The sequence below is a fragment of the Ostrea edulis genome, chromosome 3 (genome assembly GCF_947568905.1).
Source record: "Ostrea edulis chromosome 3, xbOstEdul1.1, whole genome shotgun sequence".
Lineage (NCBI taxonomy): Eukaryota > Metazoa > Mollusca > Bivalvia > Ostreida > Ostreidae > Ostrea > Ostrea edulis.
The window spans coordinates 59,844,205-59,867,911 of record NC_079166.1 but is presented as its reverse complement, the minus strand read 5'-3'; the positions used below and the strand labels follow the sequence as shown (position 1 = coordinate 59,867,911).

The window sequence follows — 23,707 nt, the reverse complement described above, 5'->3', positions numbered from 1 at the left end:
CGGTATCCCTGAAAGGCAGGTCTAGCATAGGGCTCGCAGGGTGGTAAAGCTTATCTGGTATCTCTCAAAAGTAGGTGACTTTAGGGCCCGGTTACCCGGGCTAGTTGAGCCTTGATAATTAACTCGGTATCCCTGAAAGGCAGGTCTAGCATAGGCCTCGCTGGGTGGCAAAGCTTATCTGGTATCCCTCAAAAGTAGGTGTTTATATCGCCCTGGATCTTGAGTTAGTTTGGTCTTAATAATTAACTCGATATCCAAAAGCAGGTTTTGAGGAATGGTCTGTTTAGTGAGTTATAATGTTGAATGAAAGTTTTGAGTTGATTTTGTGTACTGAATGAGGGGGGGGGGGGGGGTAATTAAAATAATTTCTATGATTATCTTTTGATCAAAAATACCCTTCTGTACTTTCAAAAATAATTTCTAAAGATATGTTACTTTGACCACCGCTAGATATCATCAGTTTTGCTTTTAATAAGACTTCTTATTAAATATTATTTTTTTCCATGTTGCATTCGCTGTTTTATCTACTTCCTAGGGGCGAGATCGAAAGTTCAATGTCTGACAAAAAAACTAAATTCACATAGTTTTTACGTCCCCCCCCCCTATCCGCCCCCACAACGACCCCCTAAACTAGATATGATGAGTGTTTAAACTATAATCGATTAACAAGTAAGAACAAACGAGTATAAATAACTCTGTATACCCTATCTTCTGTTTATTCACAAATGAAAGTGTAGATTAAAACTATCAAATGTTCATTAAAATGTAATATCGTCATGTAGTTTTAACAGTCACTTGTCTTTCTCCTTTTTCGACTAATGTGTAATCGATGTCGGATGAGAGAAACTTACAGAAGTTTTAACACCCCCCCTCCTCCCCCTAACTATTTGAATTTAGATTTTTATCCGAAATCAATCTGTTGATCTCGCCCCTTACAGTTTTTTATATCAAATTTCTTACTGTTTTTAACATCTGAGAGAATTAGGGTTTGATTAATTATGTTAATTAAATAATACTCTGTATACTTTCTATCAAATCGTATTTCTCTCCATATTGCGTTCATTGCTTTATTTATTTCTTACATTTTTAATAGTTCAGCTAATTAGGGTTTAATTAGTAATCTTAATTAGTAAAAAAAAATCCCAACAATTTTCTTTGCCTTCTTCTCTTTACGAAATATTATTCGACGTACGACTTATCTTTCTATCTATGATCAGGGGCAAGTAACTCGTGGGTCACCTGCTTTTGAGGGATACCATCTAGTCATAACCCAGATTCCAGAAATATTTACAAGGCTGTGACGTCACACTCGAGTAAGCCGTCTTACGTATGCAAGACGGTGAATGTGAAAGTACATAGGGACTCCAGTTAAGATGAAAAAGAGTAATGTAATTTTCAGTGTAAATTCAAGCCATTAGGCCGATTACATATATGTGATCTAAAGTTCCTTAAATGCGACCGCTTATTTTAGACTGGTGAGAATTAGATGGGGTACGTCAACGAATAGGCATGACAATGGACATACGGAGGTCGCTGCGAGGACGTGTCACAGAATCACATAGCTCTACACGGTTTGTTGATCTTTCCTTATTCATCAGAGAAAATGGTAATCGTAATTCAGAACATAAGTTTTATGATTTAATTGATCTATATATTGACAAGGGGTGCTGACGTTGTAACCTTCATGGAGGCATCATCGAGATCAGACACGTAGAATCGGGGAGAGGTTAACAATGTCCATCATTTGTTACATTGGAATTAAAATAAGATCTATATTGGTTGCCTTAAAAAATAGAGGTAAATGATAAGAATGTAAGCTTGAAAGCTCTGACAAAATTTAGTAAACCCAACCAACTTTGAAAAACGATGATAATATTACGTGCCTAAACATTATTTGAGGTATGAATATCAAATAACTATAACATTGTTCTGGTAAATTTCAAATATTACGTATAGACTTCAGATTATGCAAATGTGGCCAAGTGCGTAACAATAGTCCTTAGTATTTCGCTTTCCGGATATTTCGGGTCCCCACTTCTACATTATATCGCTTATATTAGTTTTTGTGAGGTAATACGATGCCCAGAGCGTGGGTGTCATTGCTGTTCTTTCTACTACATGTAAACACATTTGAGTGACTCCACAGCTGCAGATGTGTGTTTTGATTGTGGTTTCATAATGATGCATACACGTTGTACAGATTCTGTGGATATGATTATCGGCATTGTGTATTCCCGCCAGTTCAGCAGTCACATTATGTAGTTATTTGATGTTTATCTGCTGGTATATGTTTCATAAGTAGTATTGAGGGCAGTTAGGTAGTTGTTTTATAGGTTACAATATTAGCAAATAAGTGTTACTCCACACTCCATGAAATTCTCTAGTTTGTCATACATATGATTAGATATTCAGGAACTTGCATTTCTGTCTATACTGGTCTCAATTTAGATTTTGAGATTTATGTGGCGAATAGAGTTTCCGGTCGCATTGTTTACATGTGGATCTTTGACATCAAAGGCGAACCCCATGTTATAACGAACAATTGTATAATATTTGATAGGTTGGTAACAATTTTCTTATTTGATACTCGAGCATAGTTAGCGAATATGCATTATAATCAGACAAGTATGTGCTGTGAGGCGCTAGACTAGGAAGGTTGTGAAGTATTGATGTTGGTATCCTTGTTATGTTGTTTGATAGACATATAAATTGTGTATAACAAGAAACCACGAACACTAGATGGGTTGTGTCCTAGTAGGAATGTTATGATATTCACTAAAGGTGTGTAGAATAGCTTTATGTATTTATAACAACATTTTCCAGTTATATGATGTAATATGTGTTACAGCGTGACCGTGTTTGAGGGCAAAGCAAAACGTATTTGCATCTGTATGTAGATCCATAAAAGGACAAAATATCCCGAAGTTAGCACCTAACGTGTGAGGACAAAGCTCAATCAAAGTATTCTAACTTTAGACATTTTTTAATCCGTCTATTGATTGAACGCGGGAAATTCTATACAACTGATGTAAACAGTGCATTGTGACGTCATATTCAGTGTCGGTGTTTAGCAAATGTTTATTCACAAACGTAGGAGACATGATACAATCGCGTAAATCGAGGCCAGGAGTGATCATATATGATTAAGAAAATAAGATTTACATGCTTTTACGGATTTCATATAATATCTCAGAACGAAGTGAACTTGGGTACATGAGATTCAAAATGGAGAAATGCATGTCTACGCACTAGTATTCAAATCGACCCACTGGGACCAAAACTTTCAAGTTCTATAGGTATGGTTTGATTTTTCATTAGTTTTCTATATTTTCCTTTTCAACATGTATATACGTGTTACTTACATGCGCCCATTAATATGTCTCACGGCGTGACCGTGTTTGAGGGCGAAGCAAAAAGTATTTGCATTAATATCTAGATTCATAACAGGACACAAATATCCCGAAATAATAGCACCTAACGTGTGAGGACAGAGTTCAATCAAAGTATTCTAACTTAAAGACATTTTTGATCCGTCTATACATCGAACGCGGGAAACTCTATACAACTGATGTAAATAGTGCAGTGTGACGTCATATCCAGCGTCAGTGTTTAGCAAAAACATATAGGGAGAGCTCTGGGCTGAGTTTGACTAAACTTCGTAAGTTCAAGATTTCATCGTAACCTTAATTTACGATAATTATCCGTTTTATTAAACATCTTAACTTAAGTTACGTTAAAAAAATCATCGTAACTCCACGACAGCTTATGGGCTATCGTAAGTTTATATTTTTTTCGTAAGTTATTGTCAACTAAATAAAAATGGCCGCCCTCATGCTGTTCAATGTTCCAGAACATTTTGAGACAAAATGAAAACAAACCTCTGTGTCCTCGTTGAAATTTTAGCGACAGAAGCGAAGTTCTCACACTGTGACAAATATAGAACTCATTGAACGCTAGGCTATAAGTTTCCAAAAACACGTAATCAGTTCACCTCACTTTTAGGATACCTTACCACAACCATATTTTGACACGGGAAGATCGAGTTCAATCTCCACACAAATAATGACATGTGACGTCATGTTCTATGTTTTGACATCATAATGCAAATGATGAAGTGGCGGATCTAATATTGAAGAAACAGTAAACATAAACTACAAACCGTGTACAAACCGCATCTAAAATCAAAGGATTAACCGCTCACTTGGGGTATTCAATTTCAATCCCACTTGGGCGATCGCATTAATGTTATTTAAATCTAGCAAAAATACGTAGAATCAGTGGGGGACAGAGTGCTCTCTCTCTCTCTCTCTCTCTCTCTCTCTCTCTCTCTCTGTGTGTGTGTGTGTGTGTGTGTGTGTGTGTGTGTGTGTTACTGTGTGACCTTTTTTAACAACATGACGATGTCAATTTTGCGTAAGGACACGGTAGGTTTGGGGCCAAATTCGGCCCCGTGTTCAAATTAAAAGATATCCCTCAAAGTTCTTTAATAAGGTATATGTTTTTATAACAAATATATTTTTGTACAAAAATATTCTTACATTTTAGTAATTATTTATTTTGAACTTTATTTGCTTTAAAATTGTTAAATCTCCAATGAGGACCCCATCAACTGCTGTAAATCCATATTGAATTTACATGTACTATGAAATACTGAAAGCGAAAGTAACAAATGCGATTGCGCAGTGTCAGATCGTAAGTTGCGAATATTTCGCAAGTTAAGTTTACGATGGAAACTTAAAGCTGACATGAATTAATAAATATAGTATAATTCTATATGTCCGCCATATTTCTCTGCTAATCCGCCATATTAGTTGGAATTTCTATTGTTATATGTATCGGGGTTCGCATGGTATATAAGGGGACGAGCTTTGCTACGCTTCACTTCACATCAGTGTCTTCGATTTACCTGTGCGGATAGCTTCGACAGGTAACACGTACATCTCCGATACTAATTTATAGGACATCAAGAAGAAATGAGATCACGTTTTGGAACACCACGCAGTGCTCAAAATTATAATAAACATATCGTACAGTAGTAAATCATTCTAAATATATATATTTGGATAAATATATATAGAATGCCTTTTCTATACGTGAACGTGCGTACATTTGCAGTAAATATCTAAAAACTATACAAAAATGCGGAGAAATATTTCATCTATTATCTATTGATAAAATGGAATAAGCAAAGAGTATAAAATCTATACCATTCACAATTACTTCAAGTAAAAGGCAAAGACATAAATACTACTGTACTTATAAAAATGGCATGTATGCTCGCCATGAAAACGCATCGAATGCGGACGACTATTTACCTGGGCCTACTCGTAATATCTGTAAAGGACCGCAGATATACGTGTACACTTGTCGAAAATACTCTAAGTAGTAGTAAAACTCCCTTTATTTGCATAATCCATGAAACAAAACGATAAACTCCATTTGCATTCCAACAGTAAACAACATTGTCCATTGTACAGACTGCGACACACTTAGCCCGTGCCGATCAGCTATCTTCAATCAGGGGAAGTATCAGAGTATAATATTTACCTTGTATTGTGCATGAATCCTTATACCATATTATTTACTGGTCAGAGTATTGCAGATTTATAAATCAGGAAATCATTTAGGTACATAAATTTGCATATACAACACTGTACGAGTGTCTGGGATGAGAGAGAGAGAGAGATAGAGAGAGAGAGAGAGAGAGAGAGAGAGAGAGAGAGAGAGAGAGAGAACGACGAGAGAGAGAGAACGACGAGATAGAGAACGACGAGAGAGAGAGAGTGAGAGAGAGAGAGAACACCGATGATCTTGTAATAATCATGCTCTCATTAAGACAAATGATATCGTTAATTCAATAAAAAGAGAACAGTACTAGTAACTCAATATTGCTCTCATTAATTGATAATACAGATTTATTTGATTCATTTGATGCACTCATTAATTAAAAATGAAACATATTTTTAAATAATGTTATTTTCAATTACTTCATTTTATGCTAATTTGGCGCTCAATAGATCTTATATATCTATGCCATTTTGCGTTATTACATTCTTCGTCGAACTCGACGCAATTTGTACCAATGCAAAATGTAATAATCCAATTTATCATATTATGCGTCGTTATCAAACATCAAGGGGAGAGGACAAGAGTGTCTGTCACCCACCTTTAATAACAATATCCATTTTTTGTTAGTTTGTAATGCAAATAAAAGATACATTGAGTGACAACCCCTCCCCCACTTACCCCAGCTTGAAAGTTCTGATATAATACATGTAGTAGAAGACACACACCACCACCAATTAAGAAAATGAAGATATGAGGCAATCATAGTAGAGGACTCTAACCACCCCATCCGACCCCCAGCGATTGAAGAAAATGAAGTGTAGGGGGAAATTATTGAGGTAGTCAAAGTAAAAGACTCTTTAACCCTTCACCCCACATTAGGACTTTGAACATCGGACAAAACATCTTAGTTTGTTTGGGTGTTTTGTTTTATTTTATTGCTGTTTTCGTTCCTCTTTTTGTAATTATTATTTTGAATGGTAAGAAATTTTGAAGAATCCAATTTTCCATTTCCCCCCCCCCCGTTGTACCCACCCCCCCCCCACCCCCCATGAAAAATGACGATACATGTCTGGTTATTACATGTACATTTTCTTTGCAACACATGCATGTATACTAATTGTATGGTGCACCTTTTACCAAGTTTCCCTTCATTTACACAGTGTAAGGAATGGTAAACCAAAATCACAAAACAAAATGCATAAAGACCAAGATATTTTCAAGCGTAGGAACTTCATTCATGAATACATAAATACATGTACAAGTATTCAGAAAAATCGCATGCATGCATTGCAGGACTATAGCATTTGTGTGTTTTAACGTTTCTGTAACATGCTATAATGATTACTTTGAGGTTTGAGTGTAATTTATTCATAAATATTTTCATTACGTAGATCTGGCGCAATCGCCATACCGTTGTACGTAGAAATTTCAAATTCAAATGTATTCGATAAGATGTTAGTATGCATAAATCAGTAAAATTCGTGTTGAGCTTTTATTTGATTTGATACAATGTCAATATACTGTAATGCATTAGTAGGATATGCAGAAGGCAAGAGTATAAACATTTTCTTTTTTTATTATCAGTATCAATATCTATATGGTCACGAAAAAACATTATATAATTTATATCCGGATTCATTTATACCGATTTAGATATCAATAAAAACAAAGCTGCATAGTTTGGGAGAGGGGGTTTCTAATGAGTCTGATGAAATTAAAAGAAGGAACCCAACATTTGCATTCAAACTAGATATACTTCAACATGAATTCATTTCTGCTCTAACTGAAAGCATGATTCTAAATTCGGGAACGAATCTTGCATAGAAAATAATTAATAGGGGAACACATCAATTCGAGCTCCTTTGGAATTTAATGAAATGTAGATATGCACCTTTCTTTCAACAGGAATTGATATGTTGTTTCAGGCACGAAAACAGGGGGTTAGGGTGGGCAAGGAAGGCTGGTCTGCTTTCCCCACTTTTTTTGACAATTTACTTTTTCCCCGTTATTCTAATATACAACGTAAGTATTTTCTACATGCACAGTTCAAACTAATATTTTTTTTAAAATTTGTAATGAATTCAATTATAAGCATCAACTCCTGTAAGTTTCCAATATATTGTCAATCACACATTTTTATATAGCTGGAAATTTTTAATGCTTGAAAGCTTACATTTATATAAGTGATCAATTTTCTTTCCTTCTGTGAAATGATATATTATAAATCGAAGTAGGACAGTCGTTCTCTCTCTCTCTCTCTCTCCTCTCCTCTCTCTCTCTCTCTCTCTCTCTCTCTCGCTCTCTCTCTCTCTCTCAATGAATATGGACATACAGAGACCGTAAATAATTATGTGGTTCCAAAAGAGACAACAAAACTATATTTTCGTTTATGAATTTCCTTTCATATGTGTCTTTGTGTAATGAACTGTTTATTATGGATTGCAAATGTAATACGTGCATTTGCACACAGATGTATATTTTCGATCATTATTCCCTTATTTGTATATCCAAGTTTGTATATGATCATCGAGAAATTTTGAATTGTGCACGCAATATATCCAACCAGATATTAGATTCCCCATTTCTATAAACTGCAAAACCTCGACCAGACAAGCATTCAATACAGGAAATTTTTTCGACTCTGACATCTCCCCTGATTGAAGACACACTGTTTGGCACGGGTGAAGTGTGTCGCAGTGTGTATAATGGAATGAAAACGTGTTGTAAAGTTCTAACGAGATACAAATGGAGTTTATCATTTTGTTTCGTGGATTTATCAGAATAAAGAGAATCTAATATTTTCGGTAAGTGCACATCTCCGATACCTGTTGAATAGACGACCGTATTTGATACTTTTTTTGGCGATTATACCTTGTGCATTGCATATTATGCATATGGCATGCACCTTTATTTTGCAAGAATTGATATAAATAATATATTTTATGTTCTTTGCCTATTCCATTCTATCAGTATGTAATTCGCAAATGATTTATCCACATTTATTTGATTAGAAAATGCAAATACTTGCATGCACTTACAAGTATGCACTTACAAGTATGCAAGAAAAGCTTCTTTTTTTTCTTCTTTTTTTGGCATTTTTGTCTAACTTATCTAAACTTCCAGAATGTTACATTAGTATACAATCAATATTTTGTAATTTTGAGCAAAGCATAATGTTTTAAAATGTTATTTTATTTGTTTCTCATCCCCTATATATTACTATCGGAGATGTGCACTGGTCGAGTCCACCTAGAAAAATCACTCAGGTGTGACAATCACATTTGGGGTATATACGGGTAGAGTAAATTAGGCTACCTGAAAGAAATATGGCGGATAAGATGAGAAAGGTGTACGTATTTATTAATTCATGTCAGCTTTAAGAACACGTTAGTAAAACAGAAGCATCGTATCTTAAATTAAAACGTACGAAATTCTTAAGTCAGAAATTCTGGCGTAAGATAAGTAGTTTAGTAAAACTCAGCCTATTACTTTAGTTACTTTAAAGTGGGCATGTGATCATGGACTGTCCTAGCAATACATGTATAGTTAATTATATATTACCATGTGTATCTCGATACATATAATGTGACATCATTGCATAATAGTTTTTTCATGTTGTTCTGTTCATTGTATCTGCTTAGAATTTGCTTGCATCTGTACAAGCTGTCTTCTTCCTTTTCTTTAATGAACCACTTTGACCACTTAACTTCGGCTTCACAAACAATATCTTTATCAATGTTTGAATAATTATATGTTTCATAATGTGATGCCACATGTGCAAACAATTAAATAAAAAAATATTTCAGCGAAACATGGCATTTTTGGCAATATCAATGTCAATTGATATTTTTTTTTCATTCTAAGCCATGCATTTATATAGATCTAATCTAGATGATGAAGAATGCAAGGTCATGTGAAATTCACGTGAATTTCATGTGTAATTCACGTGAATCTTATGTGAAATTCACGTGAATTTAAAATTTAAAAATGTCGATTTGTGTAAATTTCACGTAATTTCTTGTTCGTGCGAATTCACATTTGATACTCTTTTCACGTGAATTTCACGATAAAATGTTTACATGAAATCCATGTGAAATTCACTTGAGCCTCATTTGCCTGTGCAGTAGGCTATGATAAAAGTTTAACATACTCTCGTTACAGAATGGTCCCTGGTATCCTTCCTTACATCCGTCGTTACACCAACCAGTTTCGTGATAGCATTCTTCATTCAGACAGTACCCATTGCAAGCCGTAGAACAATTTTGTCCGTAAAATCGTTCAGGACAGCCTGGAAAAAATAATTCAGTACTATATGATCGGAAATATACTTATCAATCTAAACTTTATTAGAAAGTTATTTTTGTCCTGTAAATCTATTACTTTAAAAATTAAGGAATTGTATAAAATCTTACTGGTTAAAAAGAGTTTGTAATTGTTTATGGCAAGATGTCTTCATTTTGAAATGTGTTGCGTATAATATTTGTTACAGATATTTATATCATTGAACGAACACTTACTATTGTTACAAAGGTTTCCTGTATACCCAGGTTTACAGCTCTGACATTTTCCAGTTGTCTTATCACAAGGTACGTTATTCAGGCAGTTACCACTGCATTTGTAGATACAATTAGGACCATATATTCCGTCTTCACACGCTAATTGATGAAAACCAAACCTTATACAATATCGAAATAATTAAAATTCAAGATAAATATAATTGAAATGATGTGGTTTTAACATCAGGCTATTTGTGTGAATTGTTACCAAGGAAAGAAGGTAACGAACAGTGATCAATCACATAAATCGTTTTAAGATTACAAAGTTAATAGTATGTTTAAAATCGATAAGATAACGAGGGACATTTAATTAAACTCCGAGTTGCCACATTGTGCTCCGCCAAAAGTTTGATATCAACTCAGCAGTACAGCAGCCATATAAATTTAAACAAGAAATCTTTTATAAGAAAATTATGTTTCTTTATAAAAAAAAATATTGATACAATATGCTTCTCGACCCAATGATTACTCGACACTTAAACTGCATATGTTGCTCACACATGTCTTAAACATTTAATGATTTATTACCATCACTGTTATGTAAAATACTAAATCTCTGTATACAATTATGAAATTGTGACGATATAAGTAAATTCAGTTCAGTTCAGGCCCTATAATTCGAGAGGTTTGTATGGATATTTGACTCTAAACATTACACTGTTTAACATAATGCACTGTAATATAGATATTCATATATTAGAACCAGTACTTTTATCACACTGTACTCCTTGCCATCCGTCTCCACATCCATTGTCACAATTACCACTTGTGTGATTACACGATACTCCGTCCCTGCAGTGTCCCCGACACTCAGACCCACATTCCATACCGTAGTATCCATTGGGACAAGCTGTTGGCGAGAAATATTGCATATTCGTTGTCTGAATTATTTAGTTTTTATATTGTAAGCAGTACAATTACGGTTATAAAAGAAATTGGAATGGGAATGACGTCACAATGAACGGTTGAGTCATTATATTTGCTCTGCCTTGATCATTCCATATTAGGCTATGCGTACAAAAACAAGCCTTTTTTATTTGATCATTTAAACATAGTTTGAAACTTTGTTTATGTTGTGTTTAAGATTAAACAAATTCTCATGATTTGACATATACATATATATAAGCATTCTGACTAGAAATAACCCGGTGCAGATTAATTATTATAGGCCTGTTATCCATATCTGAAAAGCGCTTACTATGCACATATTTCAAAGACGACATGGATATTTCAGCTGTGAAATGGTGAAATTGAAAAAAAAATATCGAGCTTAATTTCTTGGAATTATGGATAATGACGCATGAATACTTGACAAAAAAGTTATCATCAATCAAATAGATAGTGATTAATGTGTTTTATACATTTACAGACATAACATATTTAGCAATGTCAATATTATATGACATGCAGGAAATGTAAACTTGGAAGATTTGTTTTACAATTAATCTATCATCATATTGTCCATGTTTTAAATGAATACAAAACATGCTGACAATATAAATTCCCGAAAGCATTCTCATGAAATTTTATATGAGTTTGAGATTAGTTTTATATATCTTATGTTCGCAGTGTATTTAAGTATTCACAATATGAGATTGTTATATACAGATATGCATGATATCACCAAAAATATAAAGTTTCCAAAGAATGATATATTACCAAATTTTTCACATCTTTGGAGATCACAAATTAACGTTCGAAGTTAAAATGTAATAGGCCTGTCCTTAGCACTGGGGAATCCTACAGGTATTTAAATGACAAACACGCAATATGAGTATAAATATGGATGAAGGTTAGTTCTACGTCACGAGTGCTAGAACGGAACTCCGATCAGGGGAAGTTCCCGCTTCGTTGCAACACCCTCTTTGCGGTGGCGGATCTAGCGGCGGTGTTGTAGAGTGAGCCTTTCCCCATAATTAGAGTTTCCCCCGGAAGCCTGGCTCTAGAGTGAGCCTCCCCCCTGGTGAATAAAACACAATCGAAGTAATAAGTCATTTTAACTCACCAACTGAGTGAGATAGCGAGAGAGAGAACATTGTATCATATGATACAATATTTATTTGATATTGCATTGTATGATAGTGTATGACATTGATGTGATATTGTATCATGAAATTGCTAAAATGAAAAATGATCAATCTCATAACTCCTATTGAAAATAAAAATCAGTGAATTGCGCGAACACGGACCCCTGGATAAACCAGGGTAGGGTCAAACATATTATGTTTATGCATGATGTAGTATCATTATGTTACATTATGTATATTGCATAATAGTATTTGTTACTACATTTTCTCGCATGAAATGGTAAATTAGCTAGCTCTTTAGCATATAATTTAGGACATTTTTTGGAATCAATCTCTTCAGATTTTCGTAATTTTGATTTCCTCTATTTCCGGGGGAAGGCTCATTCTAGAGCTAGACTTCCGCAGGGGGAAGGCTCACTCTAGAGCCAGATTCTGCGGGTAGGGGGGGGGGGCTTTGTTTCAACACAGACAATCGTACGACCAAACCAGAGGAACGTCGAAATGATAAACAGTTGCTGTGTATACAAGTGCACAAATATGTATAAAATTAAGTCAAAGAGAAAATTCAGTAGTACTAGGTTTTTTTCTCGATTTTTAAAGGACAAAACGCAAAGGACAGCCTGAATGAAAGCAATCTATAGTGACAATTTGGTCCCATATGACAATAAATGTACGTGGATCTGTTCAGCGCATGTCGTGGCATTGAAATGACCAATCACATGATAATAATGTCCTGACCTTGTTTTCTTTCACACAACTATTCCAAATGTGATCCATATTACCTTCTTGATTACATATGTTTCAAATTACCCTCAGATTCTTAAAAACAATGGTGACAATAGGATTTTTTTTTTAATTTACCAGTGCACCAGAAAACATTGTTTAAAAAAAAAATTATATTCATATCTAAAACCATTGAAACATTTTTTGTGCAGTGTGACAATGTAGTACTTTTAATTCATGAAAGCAGCTAAGCAAGGTTGAATGCATTATAGCAAAAAAATATTTTAAAAAATATGCATGTCTAAGATACGTTTACGGAATTTCTTACTGCATATGTATTACTGTTTGCATAAAGTCGACTTCATCAATGACGTCTGCATATTAATTCAAGTTAACATTTGCAGTCCTACCCTTGAACTTTTTGCTTAAAATTGACCTTCTGCATTTGTACAAAACACAATACTCACGTGATTCTATCCAATCATGTGACGAACAAAATAACAACATGGTAAACAGTTGACTATGTGTCATAGTAAACCATCACAACTGACATACATGTTATATACCATAATTATAATTATAGATAATTGTATAATCACATGCCTTGCAACGTGTCTGAGAATCATAAATTGTCTTAATTGTACTAATTTGTACTGCGTATCAGAGAAGCAAAGAGAATAAGAGAACACAACTATCTATCTACATGTATCTATCTATATTTATATATATAACGTTACTTTTGTTACAGAAATTCCCTATCCATCCGGCAATACAACCAAGGCAGGTTCCATCAACAATATGGCATCTTTGTTTCTGACAGTTAGATGGACAGATCAGGTCACATTTTTGTCCATAGCGTCCAGTTGTCATGCAGCCTTGTAAAATATAGGAGGAGAAAAATATTAAAGAGATGTAAAGCAACTACCCTTAATTTATGACAAAACCATATAAATAAATAAAACGTCAGAACAATACATAAATACCATTATACGCTTTTGGCTTCAGAAAGTTTGAACCAAAATCAACTTAAAACGTTGTATATGTACACTTCATAATTCAATACTGCAATGATTACGCCCATGAGTTTAAGACAAATGTAGAGTTTCATCAATTGACAATCTAGACAGTTTTCGTCACCTATTTTTGTGACGTCATATTAAAAATCATAAATTCATACTGGGGACTACGAGTTTTGTTGTTGAATCAACATGGCAAATGCTGAATTTTACATTAATTGAGGATTGTTCGAATGCTAGGATCGGTAATGTCTATTGTTGACAGTAATCAGTATATAAGCAATGTACGATTTCAAGGAATGTAAAGCATCAGAGAACAAGCATTTATTTGATTTATTCCTTGAAGTACATTCGTGACTCAAACTTTGGAAATGTAAAATTAGTCATATCTAGAAATGTCAGTTTATGTTGTATTTTATGAGTATTTTTTTTTTAAAATAGACACTTCAATTATTTCAAATGAGAGATATCGGATTTACGTTGATGCACATGTATGATTGTACAGTTATTACCCAGAACAGTCACTTCACATAATTCTGTAACAGACGTCAATTCGTAACCAGCGGGATACTGCACTCCTGGTTGTCTTTCGTTGTAAAATATAACATAACGGCCGTGACTGACACAGGTAGTGCTAAAGTCCAAGGGAGGTAAATCTGGTTCGTCCTTGTAACACAGATAGCCGTTCTCAATGTTAGACGTGTTTGATACATACAAAGAAAATCCCGCCATTCTTCCTCTTTGTCGCATTTCTAAAATAATATTTTGACAATGAATCGGGTTGTGTCTAAAGTTAAAGAGAATATTGTTTGATACACTGTACATATAAATATGTGTCTGCTGTGCAATACACCAAATACATGTAATATCCCTTTTTTTACCAATGACTTTCCTGTAATATTTAGTGGTTATCTAATGTCATATTGACAACTTCAATTACTATCAAATACCTTTTAAGTTCTCTAATACACAATTGAGATTGTTGTTACAATGTAGTTAGAATAATCTTGATAAAGTATAGGGTCAACAATTCCATCTTTAAACTGTTAATGCATCGAATACAAAATTTAATTTCTACCTGCAACCTTGTTCTAGTTGAGGACAGACATACGAGGGACCTTGATCCAACCGTTATAAGCACTTTAATAAACACCGAAATTTTACTGTGCACAATTTATGCATTCCTTGATTTTCAAACATGTTTTCCCACTGCACTCGCGTCAAGATTCTGATTAAATAAACTCCCAGCTTCATTTAATGCAAGTTTGAGAGTCAAGACATTTGAGAGAAAAAATACTACCCCCCCCCCCCCTTAATACAAGAAACCAACAAACGAACGAAACCCGAATCGTGCATAGAAAAACGTTTCACCGTGGATTGAATCCTGTATATAGCTCTGTTCAGAGTGTTACATTCCTGCAGCTATATTTACAACGAACATATGTACGTAAGGTCAATGTCCAAACAATATTGATACTAGCGAGAGAAAAAGCCACATAACGTAATTCATTTTGCTGCACATAAAGCGTTCACGAGTAGAATATTGATTATTACCATAATGCTGACAGTTGCCCTTGAATGAAAGTTATAATTTATAGAGCTACGTAGGATAATAATCTGTTCTGCTGCATATATTATTATAAGAAAGCTGTTCTAAGTAAATGTAAACTCCATACCATACTGCTGCTCGTAGGTCCTGAACTGTATCCTGATGTTGTATACACTCTTAATGTTCCCGAGGTTTACATACCACCATACCGTCTTGTACTGAGACATAGAACCAATCCACTCAGTCCGCATACATGTACTGATGTCTCCGTCTACTGCATTGCTTGGTAAGTAAGTTGTACAAGTTGGATCCTTAGCTGGACAGCTCCACGTTGTACTCTGTACAGCTGTAAGATCCTTTGAAAGGTTTTCTATGTAGAGAAAATATACAACAATGTATTACGAAGTAAAAGGTGATACTTTATTACAAATGGGATGACTTCAGTTCTCCATCGTCAACTTCTCGTATCTAAGTAGCAATATTCCATTATCACCAGTAGATGGTGTTCATGTTTCTCAACTGGTTCGATACATGTAGCAAAATCTTGTTCTGTTTATGATTAGTTTTTAAATCAAGACAGGCTATTGACAAACAAGTTAGTGTTACAAGGTTTTCAACAGTCTCGTTTAAAGTCAGCAATTCGCAAATTTCATGGTCGTTCTAACGATCTACAATATAACCTGTCATTGGGTCGAATGTTCCGTTCTTTACACACTGCTTTTGACTACGAATTACTCCGTTTACCTGATTAAGGTATAGGGGTCATGACAGGTGTGATAGGTCGACACTTGATGCTTATTCCTCCTCGTCACATGATTCCACCTCTCAAATGTCTAGGGGTTTACCAAACTCTTACTTTTGCATTCCTTATAGGAATTATGAGATTGATCATTTAAGAAATGATATATCATTTTTGAATGGTATTGGGATATGACGTGAAGTTGGTCACGTGATCAAATCCTAGAATTTGATTTGATCACGTATCAACTTCATGTCATATCCCAATAACGCTCAAAAATGATATTTTATTTCTTATATTTATATTTTATATTTTGATTTGTGTTCTTACCGAACTTCCATGATTATGTAGCAGATGACCGAAATGAGAATTGTACATCACAAAATATAGTTCGTTAGAGTTTTATCGAATAAATGATTAGTAACAATATCTAAGAGAACATAAGAAATAGATAGGTTAAAAAAGACGAAACATGTGTAAAATAAAGGTAATTTAGAACGTAAGTCAACTGAATTGAAAATAAGAAGAGCGGAGTAAACTACATCCGTGATGTGATTTGGTCGCGATCAGCGATGGAGAAACTGGCGTTGGCCTTGCCTACTATGTTGAAAACGCAATTCTTGAACACGGATTTCGACAAAATGTCAGAGAGAATTCATGGAGGATATGATGGGTCAAGTTAACGTTAAGCTCTTAGTCAGGTTTTTTGGAAGGAAACAACAGCATGCTCATCGTTAAGACTCGCGATTGTAACCATGTAGAAGACGCTCCGGGACATTAGGACATATTTAGACGAAGTGCAGTGACACGACACGGTATGTAACAACGTGACGGTATGTAATATTTTTTTATATACCGTAACACGAATGGCGACTCTATGCAACAACTTTATTTTTTGTTACATAGCGTCGCCATTCGTCCTATGCTTTGTAACAAATTGTTACATACCGTGCTACGGATGGCAACACTACATACCATGCGGGGATTGCAACTTTTTTGAGTGATTCCGGGGAAAACCCCCGTCTTGTAAATTGCTTTGAATCATTGTGTTTGTGAGTAGTTCTGTGTTTCGTTCATGTAAATCCACACTCAACATGTTCAGGTCGATTCTAAAACCACAGAAACACTTAGATACCTCTTGGATGTGGAGATTTTGAGGTTTATGCTTAAAACCACTAGGGTGGTGCATAACGGGCATCTCACCTATTGCACAATAATCATCGGGCTTCTCTCTTTTGCGATATCTCCAGAAATATCTCTCTTCCTTCGTTATTTTCATCTATATCACTTGGTTGCCCCGCGCTCTCTGCAGACTACACAGGCAAATGTGCCTCACGTGAATTTCACGTGAAATTCACATGAATTTCACGTGAAAATTTCTATGTGAAATTCACGTTAAAAGAGCATCAAATGTGAATTCACACGAAAAAAAATCACGTGAAATTCACATGAATTTCACGTGAATTTCACGTGAAATTTTTAACATGAATTTCACATAAAATTCACGTGAATTTCACATAAACTTTATAACGTTAAATCATACATGGATATTTTGATACTCTGAATCTCGGGTTCAGATGAACACAAAAAGGAGTACAAATCTGCTTTCAATCTGCTGATAATTTAATTGATTGAATTTGTTTTTACATGGTTGTGTTCATTGTCTTTTTTTCTTTCTTTTAATCTCTGAAAAAGAAATATTTATGCATTAGAAGGACTGTTCAATATACAAAAGGAGTCATATTAAGCCTTATGTACACATACTATACTATGAATGAAATTGCATGTAGATGTAGCAGAAACGAAGGGAAAAAAAGTTGCAAAATTATCAATAATTTGTGTTTGAAAGAAACATAACCTTTTATATATCATCATACAGAATAGAATAGAATTATTATTATACAAGATACAGAAGGAAGTCATGGGATATGTTTTCAAATTGTCATGTTCTAATCCAGAGGCGATTTGAAAATGACTTTGCATTCCTCATTATCTAGATTAAATCTATATAAATGCATTGCTTAAAATGATAGCTGCAGAACTGTAGCTCTCTGAAAAAATATTTTGACATATCTCTGTTATGTCAAAATATTTTTTCAGAGAGCTACAGTTCTGCAGCTATTAAAATGAAACGATTGACATTGATAGAGCTTTCAATCTTACGTTCTTCTCATTTAAAACTATAGTTAAAGGGGGGAGCAACCAATATATATATACATTTTATTGGCATTACGATATATATAACAATCGATGGACATTGTTACACATCACCCCCCTCCCCTTCAACGTGCCTGATCTCGATGATGCCTCTATGAAGGTAATATAGAACGTTACTTAGCACCCCTAATCAATATATAGATCAATTAAATTATAAAAATTATGTTCTGAATTACGATTACCATGTTCTCTGATGAATAAGGAAAAATTAACAAACCGTGTAGAGTTATGCGATTCTGCGACACGTCCCCGAAGTGACTTCCGTATTTTCGCTGTCGTGCCTATTCGTTGACGTACCCCGTCTAAAGTAATTCTCATCAGTCTGAAATAAGCGGTTGCATTAGGAACTTTAGATCACATAAATGTAATAAGCCTAATGACTTGAATTTACACTGAACATTTATAATTACAATGCTCAATCTCATCTTACCTGTAGAGTTTCTATGTACTTTCACATTCGCTGTCTTGCATACGTCAGACGCGTCAGACGGCTTACGCGAGTGTGACGTCACAGTCTTGTAAATATTACCGGAATCTGACTGTAGTGTAAAGCTTTATAGATATTTTTTAAAAGTTATCTAAATATACATGGACAGTAATGTTAAGGATTGTTTATGTTTTTCGCTTTCTTCCGAGTGCTAGAAATCTGTGTTTTCCTTTTGATTGACGATCTATAAATTCGGGATAGTGAATACGGCTATACGGCTGATAGAAAATTTTCATTTCTACATGCGTGTATCAGCAATTTCCAGTAGGTCTAACTTTATGCATACACCAGCTTCCAAGGTATCACACCGGTAATTATTCTCGATGTATCTAATAAGGAGGGGGGGGGGTAATTAAAATTGATGCCAAACTACCGACAGCGGAAAACAATACCATGGCATTTTTTCCCACCTGCACAATACTACCCTCAAATCACATGTATGTAAACAGCCCAAGTGCACCCCGACAAGTAGCCTGTTACTAACAACATAAAGCAGCGAGATAAAAAATTTAACTCATCTTCAGTAGTTTTACAAAACTGACCAAAACAACAATCTTTTGGAATGCATGGTTTTGAATATTCACCAGTTTCAATTTCTAAAGGCTGGGCAAATATTCTTAGCTATTTAAAACGTACTACACTCACAAATGGAAATTTCAAATGGTCTTATTAGTTTTAATTCATAGTTCTTTCTGATTTTACTGTAAAATAGTAATTTTCCATGTTTAGAAAATTTCGTGGTTTTGAAGTTGCATATTCTAACTCTATCAATATAGTGATTCTTCAAGTAGTTGGAAAATATGCTTTCATTAATATCTATGATGATGGGAGATTTAATTTATATTTTAATTCTTAAGAGAAAAAATAATGGGAAATGAGAGAAATCAGGTGTCGAAAGTACATGTAATCATACTGCGTACAGAACTACAATGCAAGTTAATAATTTCGCAAATAAACGAGGAGAGGGAGGCGCGAGCAGGATCTACTTTATTGGTCGTTTGCCTACATTTTATAAATGTACTCTAACTTTTGAATTGCCTAATCTCCATATCGTTTTATATTTTACCTTAATTTTATTTATTTTTTCGCTTGAATATATTAAGAAGTGTGAATATTTCACTTTAATCGCTTTTCTTGTGAAATTTTTAACGTGAATAGCTTTTCACGTGAAATTCGTGTGAAATTGTTCGTGTGAATTTCACATGAAGAAATTTCACGTGAAATTCACGTGAATCAACGTTCACATTATTTCCTTGCAAAAATCAAATCACATTAAAATTTTCGCGAGGAACTAATGTGAAAAGTGATATAATGCTTTTTACGTGAAATTCATGTGAAAAATTAATATGATTTATGGATTTGATGGATCAAGCTAAACAAAAACGATCAAAATGACGTATCGATTTTGAACCTTATTGGAATACATCCTGACAAAGCAACGTGTGGAATATCAAGGCTCTAGCAAAATATCTTCATTATGCCCTTGCATCACGTAAATGCTGAATTGTCGCCATAATACATGTATATATATGTGCGTGCAGGATTATTTGTATTATTGTTCAATCCATTTTGTTTGATATTACTTTCCAATCATGTATTGTGCATTGAACTATGCATAGTATCATATATATATATATATATATATATATATATATATATATATATGAGTGGCCGGTTTGTATAAATTGGCAAGTACCGCATCGTGGATCCTCGCATTTGAAGACTGCTGGTTTTTCGGGGTTTGATGTAAATTTGGCTTTAGTGAGAATTTTTTTTCAAATTTGGTGGTTGACGTCTGCTGTGGAGTATATCCGTGGGCTGAATGAGGTCATTTAATGTTTCTGATTGTTGAAGAATAGGGAATAACTGCTTGGCTGTTTTGAATATGTTGTGATTTCTCGGGTTGTGTGTAAGAACGAAAGGAATTTTGTTGTTGGCTTCTTCATGTTGTTTAATAGTTCGCAATTCTGTGATGGAAGTTTCTTTAGCCTTTTGTATAGCTGTTTCAATTAATTTTGGTGGATATTTCTGTCTGCATAAAAATATTTTAAGTTCAGATAATCTTGTATTTCTGCGATCCTCATCTATTACTATTGTGCAAATTCTCCGGGCCATGTTAAAAGGGATGTTTCGTTTGGTGTGAGATGGATGACATGAGTTAAACATCAAATATTGGTGGGAATCTGTATTCTTGTAGTAGAGATCTGTTATGATTTTCACCCCCTCCTTTACAATCAGGATGTCTAAAAAAGGTAATTCATTTTCGTTAATTTCCATTGTAAATCGTATGTTATCGTGTAGGTGATTTAGCATGTTGTGGAAGTGTTGTAGATCTTGTAAAGATTTGGTCCAAAAAATAAAGCAATGATCCAAATAGCGTTTCCAGTTATTCTCAATAAAAATCGAAGGCAGGATAGGGCAAATGAAGTCCATTTTGTGTTAGAATATAAGTTTTTAAGTGCTATTCCACGTAAAAATAATGCAAAATTGAATTTCCGCGGCACATCCAATGTTACGAAATTGGGCCAAACTTTTAGAAGAAAAAAAAATAGTTGGGTGTATAATATATGACAATCTGTTTATTTTTATTTTTTGTCGCCCGGTATAATTTTTATTTAAAAAAAACGAAAAGTTGTTACCGTGTACTGATTCATACAAAATGTCGGGAATATCAAACGGAAATACTCAAAACAGCAACACTGAAATAAAGAGCCATTTACACATATCTCAGGATGAAATCTTCAATCACCATTTTAAATCTTCAAAAGTGTGAACAATTTCCATTCCGGTTTTATCAATAATAAAATAATCGCTGAATAATTGAGAGTTCTAATTATCGTTCGTGGATGTTTCATAACCACCGCTAGATGGCACACCGTAACTATGAAAGCTGGTGCGTGAAAATGGCGGCGATCCAAAAATAAATAGAGCCTTGCAATGGAGAAGGGTAGTGTCGGTCACTACGCTGGCAGTTTATGCGCGCCATATGGTGCATACCCCAAAGAAAAGGGATTGACTTTACTTGGAGAGTGTACCAGAGATAAACACCACCTGAAGTCGCTGAAACTTGGCACTGGACACCAGACGAACGTCAAAGCAGCAGCCGACATCGAGGGGCATCTCATTGCGGGACGTATTTGGGTTATTTCGGTAAATTGATATAAAAATATATTAGAATGGAAGTCATATCATTGTTTTCTTAAAGACGGGTGAAATGTATGAAGCAATCTTGATATTTATATTTTGAACACATTGAAACACGCACACATGACATGCATACACTGATCAATGCAGTACTAGTACCCCAAGAAATAGAAACAAATGAGTACATGTACAGTATAACAGCGGATCTAAATACGGCGAGATCACATGAGTCGCCGGTTTTATCTGTAAAGATCTGCAATGTAAACAACAACCACTGAGGTTAGCGAGAATAGCAAAAGCTCAGTGATTGTTGTTTACATTGTAAAGCTTTACAGTAAAAATTGCCCACTCCTATAGCTGAATTGTAAGTAGAATTCAATTTGATTTAGATGTATTTTAAAGACTAAATAAATGTGAAATAAATGTTATTCAATTGTGCAACACACGCAGGCACTTCGCCACGTTGAATTAAGTTTTGTGTTATAAAATTGTAACTTTCCGAAGGTTTTAACAAAAACAAATTAATTTTTTAATCAAATAATTGATGAATGCATACTCATTTAGGTGCGAATGTTTAAAAATATCATATATAAAAACTCAATAGCTAATTTTATATAAATATATGCACTAGGAAGGAAAGGCAACTCAAGCTGCAAGTCAACATAAAAAGGAAAGATAACTCACGCTACAGAGAAGTTTGAAAAAAAACCTGTCTACCTCATCAAAATATGTTGTTTTTTTTATTATTAAAATTTATTTACTTTTTCTTCTTTGCTCGCTCTCTCTCTTTTTGTGTAAGAAACTATCATTTTTTCAGATTTTATTTTTGCCCATATATTAGAGTATTGCCACTATACAGGTGTGAACATTTAGAACGAAAGATTACCCATAGAATATTATACAAAATACACATAATTAAGTGACAGCTTTAAATTGGTTTATGATAATGACAGTGATAAAATAAAATCGGACAATTTTACATACAGGTCACAACTGTACAACTGCTATAAGCATACATGTATGACACCCTGTGTTTAAAATGTGTACTGTCAATTTACAAACCATTTTTTTTTATACATTCCGTAACTAAATATGGAAATCATTATATATGAATAAAATGTTTAATTTCAATCCTTTAAAAAAACCAGTGAACTGCATGAATGTTTGTTTCAAAATTACGTACACTTATCATTAAAACAATGCATTTATTACTTTAGGTTTGATCCTTCCCTCACTGTTTGCCTATACCATCGATACAGTCTAGGAATACATTGGAAACCATCACGTAGTTGTGCATTCCCATCCCATATAGGCTCCTTTTCAAACTTATTTCATTTCATATAGAACTTATTATATAAATGGTCAATGCTGAGTAATCCGTGTGATTCTTACTATCCTCTACATTAACATCAACCTAATTACCGATAACCAAAACCAGCCTTTCCGATAACAAACAAAACAATCAACCGAATTTCGGAATTAAAATCAAAACTTTTGCATGTAGATTGACACAACCTGTGTCAACGGACACTGACCATATGCTATATTGTTGACAGTAAGTAATGGTTGATAACTTGCAGAAAATGTCGGGTTGCATTTACATACAATAAAAATTGGGACCAATATGCCTAATAATTGGTAAATTTTACACTTATAAACGTCCTATTCTTGTACATCAATA

The 23,707-nt window shown here is 34.3% G+C and overlaps 1 protein-coding gene and 1 long non-coding RNA gene across 3 annotated transcripts in view; both read right to left on the bottom strand.

Moving 5' to 3' along the window:
• The window catches only part of LOC125676360 (uncharacterized), an 83,275-nt gene that overhangs the window by 49,771 nt on the left and 9,797 nt on the right, over positions 1-23,707 (bottom strand). For both annotated transcript variants that reach the window (XM_056158372.1, XM_056158373.1), the window contains exons 3-8: positions 15,567-15,809; positions 14,403-14,642; positions 13,612-13,749; positions 10,834-10,974; positions 10,086-10,223; positions 9,719-9,856 (exon numbers count right to left, since the gene is read on the bottom strand). In XM_056158372.1, the coding sequence (XP_056014347.1) occupies positions 9,719-9,856; positions 10,086-10,223; positions 10,834-10,974; positions 13,612-13,749; positions 14,403-14,642; positions 15,567-15,809 (1,038 nt within the window). The remainder of the gene's footprint in view (positions 1-9,718; positions 9,857-10,085; positions 10,224-10,833; positions 10,975-13,611; positions 13,750-14,402; positions 14,643-15,566; positions 15,810-23,707) is intronic.
• On the bottom strand, positions 17,784-19,062 carry LOC130052681 (uncharacterized). Its single transcript, XR_008801060.1, has 3 exons — positions 18,826-19,062; positions 18,613-18,717; positions 17,784-17,864 (listed from the first exon to the last, which is right to left on the bottom strand). It is a non-coding gene; the product is annotated as an uncharacterized LOC130052681 (long non-coding RNA).